This window comes from Bos mutus, chromosome 16 (assembly GCF_027580195.1).
Source record: "Bos mutus isolate GX-2022 chromosome 16, NWIPB_WYAK_1.1, whole genome shotgun sequence".
Taxonomy (NCBI): Eukaryota; Metazoa; Chordata; class Mammalia; order Artiodactyla; family Bovidae; genus Bos; species Bos mutus.
The window spans coordinates 44810647-44823222 of record NC_091632.1 but is presented as its reverse complement, the minus strand read 5'-3'; the positions used below and the strand labels follow the sequence as shown (position 1 = coordinate 44823222).

Genomic DNA, 12576 nt, shown 5'->3' with positions numbered 1-12576 from the left:
CATCAAGCTTTCCAAACTGACACTGTATAAAATGCAAGTGATTTCTTTCTGGTCAACATCATGAGAGTTCGCAGCACAAAATTATGTTTCTAAATTTAACACATATACCTCGGACTCTTTCGGAAACAAATCACTCTGTCCCTTGACCACTCTAGGATTTTAAGGATAAGAATGGGTCTTCTGGAATTATTCAGGGCCTTCCACTTAACTTGGGCTTCATTGGGTCTTACTGTCCTAACAAAGAACTGGACAGAGACTTTTTGGGCTTCGGGCAAACATGGAGAAACTAACTGGAAAATCCTTCTGAAGCCTCCCTCCTGCCCCCTTCCCCAGCTTCCTACATCCTTTGAGAGATACTCAAGGATTGTTTCAGCCTTGTGTCTGAGAATAGACTGTAACTTCACTAAAGGACTAAACTCCACAGATCCTTTTTTTAAGGAGCAGCTGTTTCCAGATGGAAGACATTCTAGCTGAACACATGACGTGGTCCCCGTCTACAATCTGAAGCATTTCCCCTAGTGCAGTAATGTGTCATCAGAAAGGCTTCCTGGTGACAGAAAATGGATTCATTTTAATTGGGGACGATTTCACTTCAAATCCTATTTGAAGGAGCGACAGGGTGTGGACGTGGCCCAGGCCCTGGGCGTTCTAAGGGCCTACTAACCCACTCAGGGGATATCTATTAACCAGGCAGCAGCAAAATCTTCTGGGCTTAAGTGGAGTCCAGCTTGGCTGGGAACTGTAACATTCATTACACCCTCTGTTGATAAGATCCCCAATTAGTCACTCTGGACAAGGGAGGCTAAAATCGGCCACTAACATGAATAGCAAAGTTATAGTGGTTGGAGTCTATGGGATTTGGAACTGTGTGGGCTGTCACTGATTTCCTGTCTCAGCTGGGGTCAAGGCAAGATGGCATCCCACAGAAGAACTGCCAGCTTCCTTGGGAAGTTTCTCTGTAAGGTTGGGGGACCGGCTGGCACTTTCAAATGGAGGGAGAACTAAGAAGGGACAGACTACATGTGGTGAACCGCAACTGTTGGATTCTCCAACCATGCCACAGGGCCTTGGAGCAAGACACAGCCCAAGTTTTCTTAACGGGTGTTTGGAGGGGTCTACTCAGTTTGGTGAACAGGGGATGTGTGTAAGGATGCCACTGTGTTTCTGATTAGTCTAATTAAAAAAAAAATCACACACACACATACACATCCAGTATATGCAGGTATAGATAGATAGATACAGATATATAGAAAATTATGCCAGATGTTTATACTTCATTTTCATGTATTTGTATTAGGCAGGTCAGAAATTTTAGTTACGTGTATTCAGTTTTTTAAAAATCATTTCATTAAGGCAGAAAGTGTATGATCAAACATATCACTATGGCTCAGCAGAGGCAGCAGACTGGGGATGGAAATTGCAAAAGCCACTCCCCCCACGACCACTGACCTGGGGCCACTAAGGGTGGCTGTGTCTCTCACCGCCTGGGCTGTTTCTGATGCAAAATCCAGGGCGCCTGCCACTGGCTTGGTGACAGTGCCAACAAGCCCTTTCCCAAGGCCAGATATGAAACCGCTGACACCCCCTTCTGTTTTCACACCTTCCACGGTTGAGGTTATAACACTGGTCAGTCCACCAATGATACCTAGCAAAAGAGACAAGGGCTGTGGTAACCTGGCCAAGGACAAAAGCAAAAAAGCATTTAAAGGCAAACCCCTCAATTTCATGCACCTGGCGAGGTAGACATATGGGCATCATGCCAACCTCCTGACAGGCAACAGGGAGGCCCATCAAGATGGGGCGGCAGCAGGTGTGCCCTCGGAGTTGAGAGTCAGAGAACATGCATCACACGTCAGTGAGAAGGACAGCGTGTTTCAGTTTTGAAAAAACAAAGGAAAGTGAAGAGATTACCAGTGACTACTTTTTAATTCCAGAGCTTGAATAGCTTATGGGCAATCAGGAAAGGGTGCAGACAGAGGATTAAATCAACGGACCAGCAAATTGGGCCCTTGGGGAAAGTTGGGATCCTCTAAAATGTAAGGTGGAGCAAGAACCAAATATAAATCCTCAGTTTTCAAAGAATACTATTTGACTAGCCAGCACCACCGGAGAAGGCAATGGCACCCCACTCCAGTACTCTTGCCTGGAAAATCCCATGGACAGGGAAGCCTGGTGGGCTGCAGTCCATGGGGTCGCTAGGAGTCGGACATGACCGAGCGACTTCACTTTCACGCATTGGAGAAGGAAATGGCAACCCACTCCAGTACTCTCGCCTGGAAAATCCCATGGACAGGGGAGCCTGGTGGGCTGCCATCTAAGCGGTCGCACAGAGTTGGACACGACTGAAGTGACTTAGCAGCAGCAGCAGCAGCACCACTGAATGCCTGAAATGGGGTCAAAACTCCTTCCTGAACACGTTGCTGAAACAGGTGCATGCAATCGGAGTCGAGGGTGAAGCTTGGATGAAGGGTATCCCCAAGGCTGCCAGTGTCAGCTGGAACCCTAGATGCCATCAGTTCAAAAGATTGACCGAGGTCAAAAAGACATTCCAAACATTTTGAAAGGTGATGGCAGTGACCTTAAAGAGCCTCCCAAGTGGCCAGAAGTTGGCAGAGGCTGGAGAGGACGCAGGCATTGCTAGGAAGAATCGTCTCCAGGATTTGTGCCAGGGACACTCACAGATGTTTACCCTTTGATGGAGGGGGTATGAGGACACTCTCTCTAGACTCTTCAGCTCTAGTGAGACAAATTGGTATAGGAAGTTCCTTGGGTGAGAATATACTAACAATTCACGGCATTTCTTCTGGATTCTGGGTCCACTTGCTCCAGTGAGGCAACAGGCCTTTCCCAAAGTTTGGAACAAAGCTCATGGCAGAGTCAGAACATGACTGAACCTGGGTTGAGTGGGGCCGACAGGGGGAACTGAGCCTGACTCTCAGTTTAAAAACCTGGTTTAAAAACCAAGGAGACGGCTTTGATTCTGGTTCTTGTTATCGTTTAAGGGTTGTTTTTTGTTTTGTTTTTTCATCAGAAGGAAGGATCTCACTCTACTGCTTTCATACATCCCAGAGCTTAATGGGTCCCCCTTGGATGAGGCCACTGGTTCTTGGTCTCAGACTGGCCCGAATGGCTTCTGGAGGTGTTGCACATATTATCTGAAGGATCCCTGGCTTGGAGGGATTTTGCTACTGTGAACCACTCACTCATTTTCTCAGCACACTGGAACACCCATCTAAACAGTGAGGACAGGCATGGTTTCTCTCTGCATCTCAAGGATGCTGGATAGATAAAGACAAGTACACATAGCAAAGCACTTTATATTCATTAAAAAAATAAAGTCTTAAAATTGTCTGGTGCACTATCATTACAGTGACCAGAAACAATGATTAAATCTTTAACCCCAAAAGATTGCCCAACAATCAACTTTTAAAGTCCATAAACAGATCAATTTCAGCCAAAGTTCACTGCTAGCTTGATGTCTCCTTGGGGGCTGCTTGCTTTCCAGCTGGGCAGAGGCATTTTGATCCAAACCTTATCATCAGGAAACTTGATAAACAAAAACGAAGAAAAATATGATTTTTTACTAGGTATATTCCTTGTTTTTCCTCCAATTGTTACTGAGAGCTTCAGACTATTCCTAAGAATCTGGTACAAGCAGTTCAACCGACAACCATCACTAAGCACGAGCTGTACACCAGGTGCTGTGTGAGGCACTGCAGGTATAAAGGTGACCACGAGAGGGTCTTTATCCTCTCCTTGCCCTCAAAGCCTATCAGGGAAGCAAGACACACACAGCTGGCTACACACACAACTCAGACTGCCAGGTCTGCTCTAATCAACACTGATTCTAACTGGGGACAGTGGAGCTGCGCAAACCTCATCTGAGTGGGGACTTGCAGGTAGAGAACGATTTTGATGGGCAAGGAAGTGCGGCTGGGGAGGGGAGGGCAGAAGAAACATGAGTGAGCAAGGACTCGGGGGCATGTCTGGAGAGCAGGATATAAGTCTGGGTTGCTGAAATACAGTGTGGCTGCGGACAGTGGTGGGAAGAGCTGGCTGGGTCTACTTGCCTAGGGTCCTTCAACGTCATGCAGAGAAGGTACTGACGCAACAGATGAGTCAGACTGAAACGTTAAAAATCAGAACCATAAGCAAGTTCAGAGACATTCATGCTGTGTTCCACATCTCTTGGGCACATAAATCTACAATCCCTATGAATGTGCATTTATGACTCAAAAACATCTGGGCCACAAACCTGGCAGCCAATTCACATTTCACTACCTCTGGAAGGAATAATCAGTGAGCAGAAGGCAAGTCTTGAAGCAGTAGTCCTGTGTTCTAAAAAGGGGTTTGGACACTTACATCCTAGGACACTTGGGAGACAGAAGCCAGAGAACAAGAAGGAACTGCAATGTGTACAACATTTTGAAAATGAATGAAGAGTTCTCACAGGCTGTAACATTTTGACCCAAGGAGGACAGAACCAGAGAGCCTGGAAGCATTCAGGCACACTCAGATACCAAGCCATCATTTCTTCTTGCAATTGGATAAGCAAAAGGCACCTCCAGGGAGCTGAGGCAGAAGAGCCCCCTGTCTACAGCCTGATATCACATGACTCACCATGAGCCAGGCCGTGGATGCCAGCTACAAGGTGTTCGCCACTCGTGGCCGCATGGTATCTGATGTACTCCCGCTCCGACTGGTGGCGATTATCCATCGTCTTCCCTAAGCCATCTGATAATGTCCCCGCAAACTGGAATGAATACAAAACAGAAGGAAACAAGTTTTAAAGCCTCAGCACTGGTTTTTTTTTTTTTTTTAACTGTTTTTATTATTTTAAATAAAATACCTTCCCTTGTTCCTAACTGGGATTCAGTAAATACTGAATGACAGAGAGAGAGAGAGATTAATTGCTTAATTACATGTAGTGTGTGTCCCAGAAGAATATTTTTCAAGCACTGGACATATAACGAATTGTAGGACATTTACACTGGTGGGCATAAGGTTTTTAAACAACTACTAAACTTCCATAATCATATTTACTTTTCACAATCCTATTGCAAACTTACAGAAAGACTAAAGGTGTAACAAAATGGCCTGGGGGAGGAGAGGGGAACTTTGGGATTCCATAATGGTGTGGATGGCTTCCCTGGTGGCTCAGTAGTGAAGAATCTGCCTGCAATGCAGGAGACGGGTTTGATCCCTGGGTGGGGAAGATCCCCTGGAGAAGGAAATGGCAACCCACTCTGGTATTCTTGCCTGGGAAATCCCGTGGACAGAGGAGCCTGGCAGGCTACACTCCATGGGGTCACAAAAGAGTTGGATACGACTTAGCGACTAAACAACGACAACTCCACTGATAAGGACAGAGGCTGTTTGCTCTAAGGATCAGTGGGATTCAAAATAAAAATGTGGCAAATTGTTGCTTGAGGATTTGACATCCACATTTTAAGAGAGATCAACTGCCCCAAAGTAATGCCTTTTTTCCACTTATTCCACAATTACTGACTGCCCAGTCCCATCTGTCAAGAGGAAAACAAAGTCTAGGGAAAGGTGAACAGGGGTAGATCACCTTTCTTATGAAGTGGCAGACCTGAACTCATGATTTCAAATGCAAAATCCTTCCCCACAAATCAGAGTGAGATTTTATTTATCCTGGCATACTTTACCCAGAGAACTGTCTCACCCATCAAAGCTGGATAAAAAGGACATAAAACTCTGTTTTGTCACAAGACAATCTGAAAAGGTTTAAAGTGACAGTTAATAAACCACAGGGTACTTATCCTCATCATTCAGGCATAAAAAAGGAAGGATATCAAATATATAATGAAGCTTCACGGGAAGGATCTACCAAAACAAGTGGTTTAAGTGCCAATGACCCAGGACTAACCTTTTAGAAAACTCACAGGAATGTTATTTAGATATAAAGCTCAGAGGAAAGGCTCGAGGCAAACAGCCTGACATGAGGACGCAGTACACTGGCCTCCTGGCCACCACAAGGCCACTGCATTCTGGTTTGGCGAGGTGGGGCACACAGATCTGCCCTGGAAGCCATCAATCCTGAGGCTTCTGACGCTGAGAAATGAGGGAAGGTGAGTTCTGGGCACAGGAGAGACCAGAGGAAGAAGCAGCGATTCCACGTAAAGCAATGGTTCCTGGAGCAAGATCTGACTGCTCTTTCTCCTTGTACTCTTTTGTTTTTGAATTTTTACAATGTTGTGTTGGTTTCTGCAGTACCACAACATGAATCAGCCATAATTATACATATATCGCCCCCCTCCTCTCCCAACGTCCTACCCCTCCAGGTCATCACGAGCGCACCAGGCTGGGCTCCCCATGTTACAGAGCAACCTCTCACCAACTACCCATTTCACACACGACAGCGCATACATGTTGATACTACCTTCTCCATTTGTCCACTCTCTCCCTTCCGCACTGTGTCCACAAGCCCGTTCTCTACATCTATGTCTCCATTCATCCCCTGCAAACAGGTTCATGTATGGAATGGAGAAACGGTATGGATGAACTCCTTGCACTCTTGACCAAAAGCTTTTATGACCTCATGGACTTTTCCGGAGATGCAACCTCTGTCATGACTGATTTCTGCCTCACCTTCCCTGTCACTCCCTGTCTAATTAGAGAGCTGAAGTTAATGAAAAGTAATTTTACACTTTCCTTTAGGACAGAGACACTGTGGGATTTCTTATTAAGTGGGGATTTTCTCCAGCAACCCCACTTAGAACCACTGTGAGCCATAAGCTCAGGGGTCTGGCCAAACCAGATTCTAGTCTCAACCATTCTGGTAGCCACGTGACCCCGAGCCAGGGGCCTGACCGCTGTGCCTCCCTCCCAGGATCTGTAGGAGGGAGATAGTCCTGATGCTGTCCTGTGGCTGACAGGATCAGTGACAGTTGCTCAGGGTATGGAATCTGGTCAGCACTCTTACTGTTATCAGGTTATTATTAGTCAGCTACTAGTCCACGGAGGAACATCCCACACTGTCTAAAGAAAGCCTTTCAAACATTTAGAATGATGGTCACTTGCGCGAGAATTTAACATTGAAAGGAAAAAACCGAAACTCTCTTCCCAGCAGATAAACACCAGCCTCCAAAGTGAATTTTTGGAGTGGTACCATCTATAAAATTAGAGTGTTGGACTTGGTGGTTTCCAAAATCCTTTCCAGCTCTGACAGTCTGTGATCTATGATCCAAGTTAGGATGTCTTTATTAAGCACTTACTCTGGGCCCAGCACAGATTTAGGTCCTGCTAAGGAGGCAAGCGAATAGCGGCCTTGGACCTACTCTCAAAAGTGACAGTCTCATTAGGAAGACAACAATTCCACACGTGACACGGCCAGCAACAAGAACCTGGAACAAAAACTCTTTGCACTTGGGAATTGAGAGAGGAGAGAGAAATGTGACCCTTGTTTTGGAGCGCATTCTTGCTATCTTCTGGAATTACAGAGGTTGCCAGTGGTCTTCACTCAGGGTCTGGACAAAAATGTCTCTCCCTGATGTCACAGAAGAAGGAAAGAATGGTTCAACTCTGACTTTCCTAAAAAGAGAGATCTTCCTGGAAGAGATAGTAAGTTAAGGTCCTGTCTACATATTTCTGGCAGCTGACTTAGAAGTTAAAAACCCCATAATACTTTCCCCCCTAAGAGAATGTGGGGTAATAATCTAGGCAAATAGCCCAATACCAACCCCTTTCCCTTAACTGTCCCCCATCCTCCAATAAAACAAGTATAATAGCCAAGATTTATGAGGGAGGCTATGTCAAAGCTTAACTGCCAATTGATTCTGTTGCAGCAGCCTTGGCAACCCTAGCACCAACTGGCCTGGGGTGTTCTCTGTACAGAAACACCACATTGACCCCAGAAGGGTGGGACAAGATGACCTAAGAGATCCCTTCCTCCCTCTAAATGTTGGATTCTTCCCTGTGCTTCTCAGGAGCCTTACCACTGCCATGGAAAGGTGCCTATACTCTGCACACTCCAGGGCTTCCATCTGAATGTCCATTTCTCTATTAAAAAACCACTGTGCAGGCCAGCTGGGCTTGTCCTTTGTCACTTGTGAATGGACAGAAAGGATACAAAGAGATTTTATTAACAGGAAATGACTACCAAAGTCTTCACCCCTAGAAATATGATGTTGAGAACTCAGAAAACTTGTGCCATTGTAGGAATCCATGATCTGACCAAACCCATACTGATGAGAGCTTAATAAGATTTTGCAGGGAGAAACATTTATAGGAACTAAACTGAAGCCAGCCAGATGAAGGATCAAAGGCTGGGCTTTGGGCCAGTCCACTGGTCTTCTGAGAGTCGAATCCACGGCACCACAAAGCTTGCGGCCTTCTCCCACTGTGGGAGCACTGAGTCACCCTTAATTCCATCTCTCATTCCCCACCTCGGTGGGAAAGTAAATCACACCCTATATCTCATTTCTCCCTAAAAGACAGGGTGAGGACACATGGGCTGGAGAGGGAGGTAATTGCAGTGGGCACTCTTTATGGGTGCCCTCTGGAACTGGTCTTTTCTGAGGCTGGGAAGTACTGTTTCATCCATGTCCTTGACTTTGAAAATGACCATTCAAACAGAGCAGAGATGCCCATGAGAGCTACAACATAACGTAGGAGTGACTGGTGTAGGAAATCTTTCACTGCCCGCCCCAGCTCTGCCTCCACATTTTAAAAAGAAAAGCCAGACACATTGAAAATTGAATTCACGTTGAAACTTTTTCATTGATGATGCTTCAAATGGAAATGAAGTCTTGGTGGCAGATACTCGGACAAAGGAAAACTCCAAGGAGGCAGGTATATGGCATAAAGACAGGACATTCACACCTGAGTTTGAATTCTGTGACATTTAATAGCTGTGAGACCATGGATGAGTAACTTCACCTCTGTGAGCCTCTCTGTCTCCTCATCTTCAAATGGGAATGAGAATAGCCATCTACGAGGATACAGCAAGGATTAGATAAAACATGTAAAGCACTTAGCACAGAGCCTAATACATGGAACACTCAATGAAAACAGTACTGAGTTATCTGAACTTCAATTTCTTCCTATGCAAAACGGGTATAATCAGATTCTACAGGGCTGTCGTAAGGATTAAATGAGACTGTGCTCGCACTTTAACTCCATCCAGTATAAACTACACCTCAACACCAGAAGGGGCATTTGCAAGGACTCAGAGGTAAAGAATCTGCCTGCAATGCAGGAGAAGTGGGTTCAATCCCTAGGTTGGGAAGATCCCCTGGAGAAGGAAATGGTAACCACTCCAGTATTCTTTCCAGCCTAGAAAATCTCATGGACAGAGGAGCCTGGAAGGCTACAGTCCATGGGGTTGCAAAGGAGTCAGATAAGACTTAGTGACTGAACAACAACAGGCCAATATAGCTCATTTGGTAGCAATTTGAAGTCCACAAAAAACTTAAGGCTACACGCGAATACTGTTCTGTTGCTCTGCTGTGCTGTGCTTAGTCGTTCAGTCATACCTGACTCTTTATGACCCCGTGGACTTTAGCCTTGCCAGGCTCCTCTGTCCATGGGAATTCTCCAGGCAAGAATTCTCGAGTGGGTTGCCATACCCTCCTCCAGGGGATCTTCCCAACCCAGGGATCGAATCCAGGTCTCCTATGTTGCAGGTGGATTCTTTACCAGTTGAGCTACCAGGATACTGTCCTAGCTAAAATCAAAGATTCCGAACGAATAGGATGTCCTTGAGAAAAGCTGCTATGACCCTTGCGAAGACGACAATGATTCCCCCCATCTTTCACTGAAGGATGCTCCAGCACAAGCCACATCTGTGAATTCTGACAAGCCCCAAACCACTAATTTCTACACAGCCATATTTTCACCAGGGCGGGTAAAAATCTCAGAAGCACTTCAAGATGCCAGTTCTATAGAGTAGCTGACACACACACACGGCACGTCAATATCCCACCTTTCAAAAATAACCCCACTGTCTCCAGCAATGGAGCCACAACAAATTAGCCTGCATTTGGGGCTGGGCTCAGAAAAGTTGATTTTATAAAACTGAAATTCAAGTAGATGCTGGAATGATGCAAGAGAACAAATTCACACTGTGTCCCTCTGTTTCGTCCTATCAGCATTCCTGTCCCTTTCAGGAGGCTCAGCAAGCAGGGGATGCCAAGGATATTTGGCCAGTGTAACAGGAGCCGGGGCTTGAATTTCTCCCCCTGCTCTGGGGTTTTTCTTTCACAGTTATTTACCTAATGGAAATTTCCTCTTCAGTATCCTTGCTCCACTGAGTAATTGCTGGTAACAACATCTTTCTTGTCACCAGGGCCAATGTGACCACGTATAATAGGAAAGGGGAGAGAAGTGACAGGAGTCTGTGTGTGAGTGAGGGTTGGGCCTTCTTTCAGCATCAGGTTGTACAGCCACAGGTCTCAGCCACCATCCCAGCTCCAACTCTGATCAGCATTGCCTGCCACAAGTTAGGCTGGACCGTGGAAATCTAGAGCCCAGTATATCATGCCTGGAGGAAGGCTGCCATGACATGGTCACAAGGCAGAGGCGAACAAGTCAAGTTCTTACTCTGCCACTTACTAAACATACATGTTGGTGCAAGGCCTCCTGGAACCTCAGCTTGGTTCTGCAAAAAGCTAGTCTAAAGGGTTACTTTGAAGGGTTAAGGAGATAATGCAAAGTGTTTGGCACGGAGTCTGGCACACAGGAGGTCATCACTTTTTACAAGTTTCTTACAAGCAATCTGGAGGCTTAAACTTCAGAGTCATTTTTGACTCTGCCAGAATACTAGCAGGAAAACCACCTTCAAGTCATGTAAGATTGTAAGTCACTTCAAAACTAAGGTCTTCACATACTTCACTCATATTGTTAAAATATCCACAGTTAAAAACGATTCTTGGCCTGAGTTTTTCCTTGACATTGAAAAACCCTTTTGTGAGACTTGTGAATGGGGCAGAAGTAAAGGAGAAAGTGATCCAACAAGCATTAGGTGTCTGTCACTGACACAGGGTAAGAGCCAGCCCTCACTTGGCCAAATAGTGGAGAGGGTGGGCTGGGACTGGGGACTGGCATTAAAAAAAAAAAAAAAAGGCATCAGCGAAGCTGAGGTTTGGCAAGAAAGAGGTATTTCTGGACCCCAGATCTCTACCTACTAAAAGTGGGGCGGCTTTGTCTACTTTCAGTTCTATTGGGTTATGATTATGTGTAGCCCTTAAGGCAAAAAGAGAAAGGGGAAAGAATCCAGAAAAGAGACCCTGAATAAGAAAGACATTTTAAAGTTGCGGCTGGCATGCTACTCCAGTTAACATGCTTAAGCCAATGACCTTGGGTTTTGGGGGCGGGGGGGATGGGGAGACGGGCGCGAGCTCTGGAGATCTAAAGGCCCTCCTACCCTAAGACATACACCATGTTGCTATTTCATGGGTAAGCACTTATCAGGCAACAGATACTCCTTTTCAGTTAAGAAACAGAGTTATCCAAAGCCACCCAGAATTATCTCAGCACACAAGGCCTAAACATAAGCAACAAAGTCAGACCTCAAGACTGTCCTGGTTCTTAACTGGCCCGAGACACACGCCTGCTGCTGCTGAACTGGCAAGTCTTTTCCGGCTCTTCCGCAACTCTGACCCAGTTGTGAACTCAGAGGTTGTTTCAGATTAATCTAGATGCTCGGAGTGGATCGGAGCACTCTCACATAATAGGATTTTGCTTTTTCTTTACAAAGGATCAGGAGAGTTTATTACAAGGCTAAAAGCAGAGAAATAAGAATACCACAGGTAGCATCAGGAAAACTGATTTTCAATAACAGACAAGTGTTATGTCTGTCAAGTCCAACTTTCCCTGGTTTTTCCTACATCAATCATATCGGCAGGATGAATCTCTAAACCCAGCTGTGGGTGGGATGGCATCACAGCTTTAGCCCTCCATCAGCCAGGCCTTGTCACAGGCTTCCTCCGAGAAGGGGTGGAGGACTGTACCGAGGAGCCAGGCATCAGTTCATCTACTGCTGAAAATCACTTGAAGTACACCTGGAGGGAAGCCAGGGCTGGGTTTCCCTACAGTTAGTGCTAGTCAAGGGGAATACGCCTTGGAATGGGCCATGAGGTCTCCATCTGCCACGCCGACAAAGTTTTTCAATCCGTGCAAATGGCCCACACCTCAGTACTGAACCAAGAGAGAGACTGTGACATAGGGGAAAAAAATCTCTCCAAGGTGGGCACTCCATAATAGCTGACTTGGCAGATAAATTATTTCAACACCAGGAAAGCACACAGGTTTTGGGTAGCAAGGATCCCAACTCTGTCACTAGTGTCAGCTGGGTGAGTGTGAGCAAAACACACACTCTCTTTATGGATCAGTGTCTTCATCAATAAAACAGGGAGGACACTGCCCACGTGGTTGCTGGGTTAATCCAAAGATACCTTAGTTTTCAAAGTACATGGTGGGGGGTGGGGAAGAAACACAAATCAATGTGTAAATGGCAAGGATTATTAATGCAAATCCAATTCTTTCTTCTAATGCACACTCCACTCCCCCTTCCTCCCCAGCTGAACCCTGCATGTCTCATCCTGTGATATAGAA

General features: G+C 45.8%; 1 protein-coding gene across 1 annotated transcript in view; it reads right to left on the bottom strand.

Moving 5' to 3' along the window:
• Positions 1 to 12576, bottom strand: part of VPS13D (vacuolar protein sorting 13 homolog D) — a 274678-nt gene that overhangs the window by 56087 nt on the left and 206015 nt on the right. The window contains 2 exon segments of the mRNA XM_070385275.1: positions 1450 to 1645; positions 4621 to 4753. Of these exon segments, the coding sequence (XP_070241376.1) occupies positions 1450 to 1645; positions 4621 to 4753 (329 nt within the window).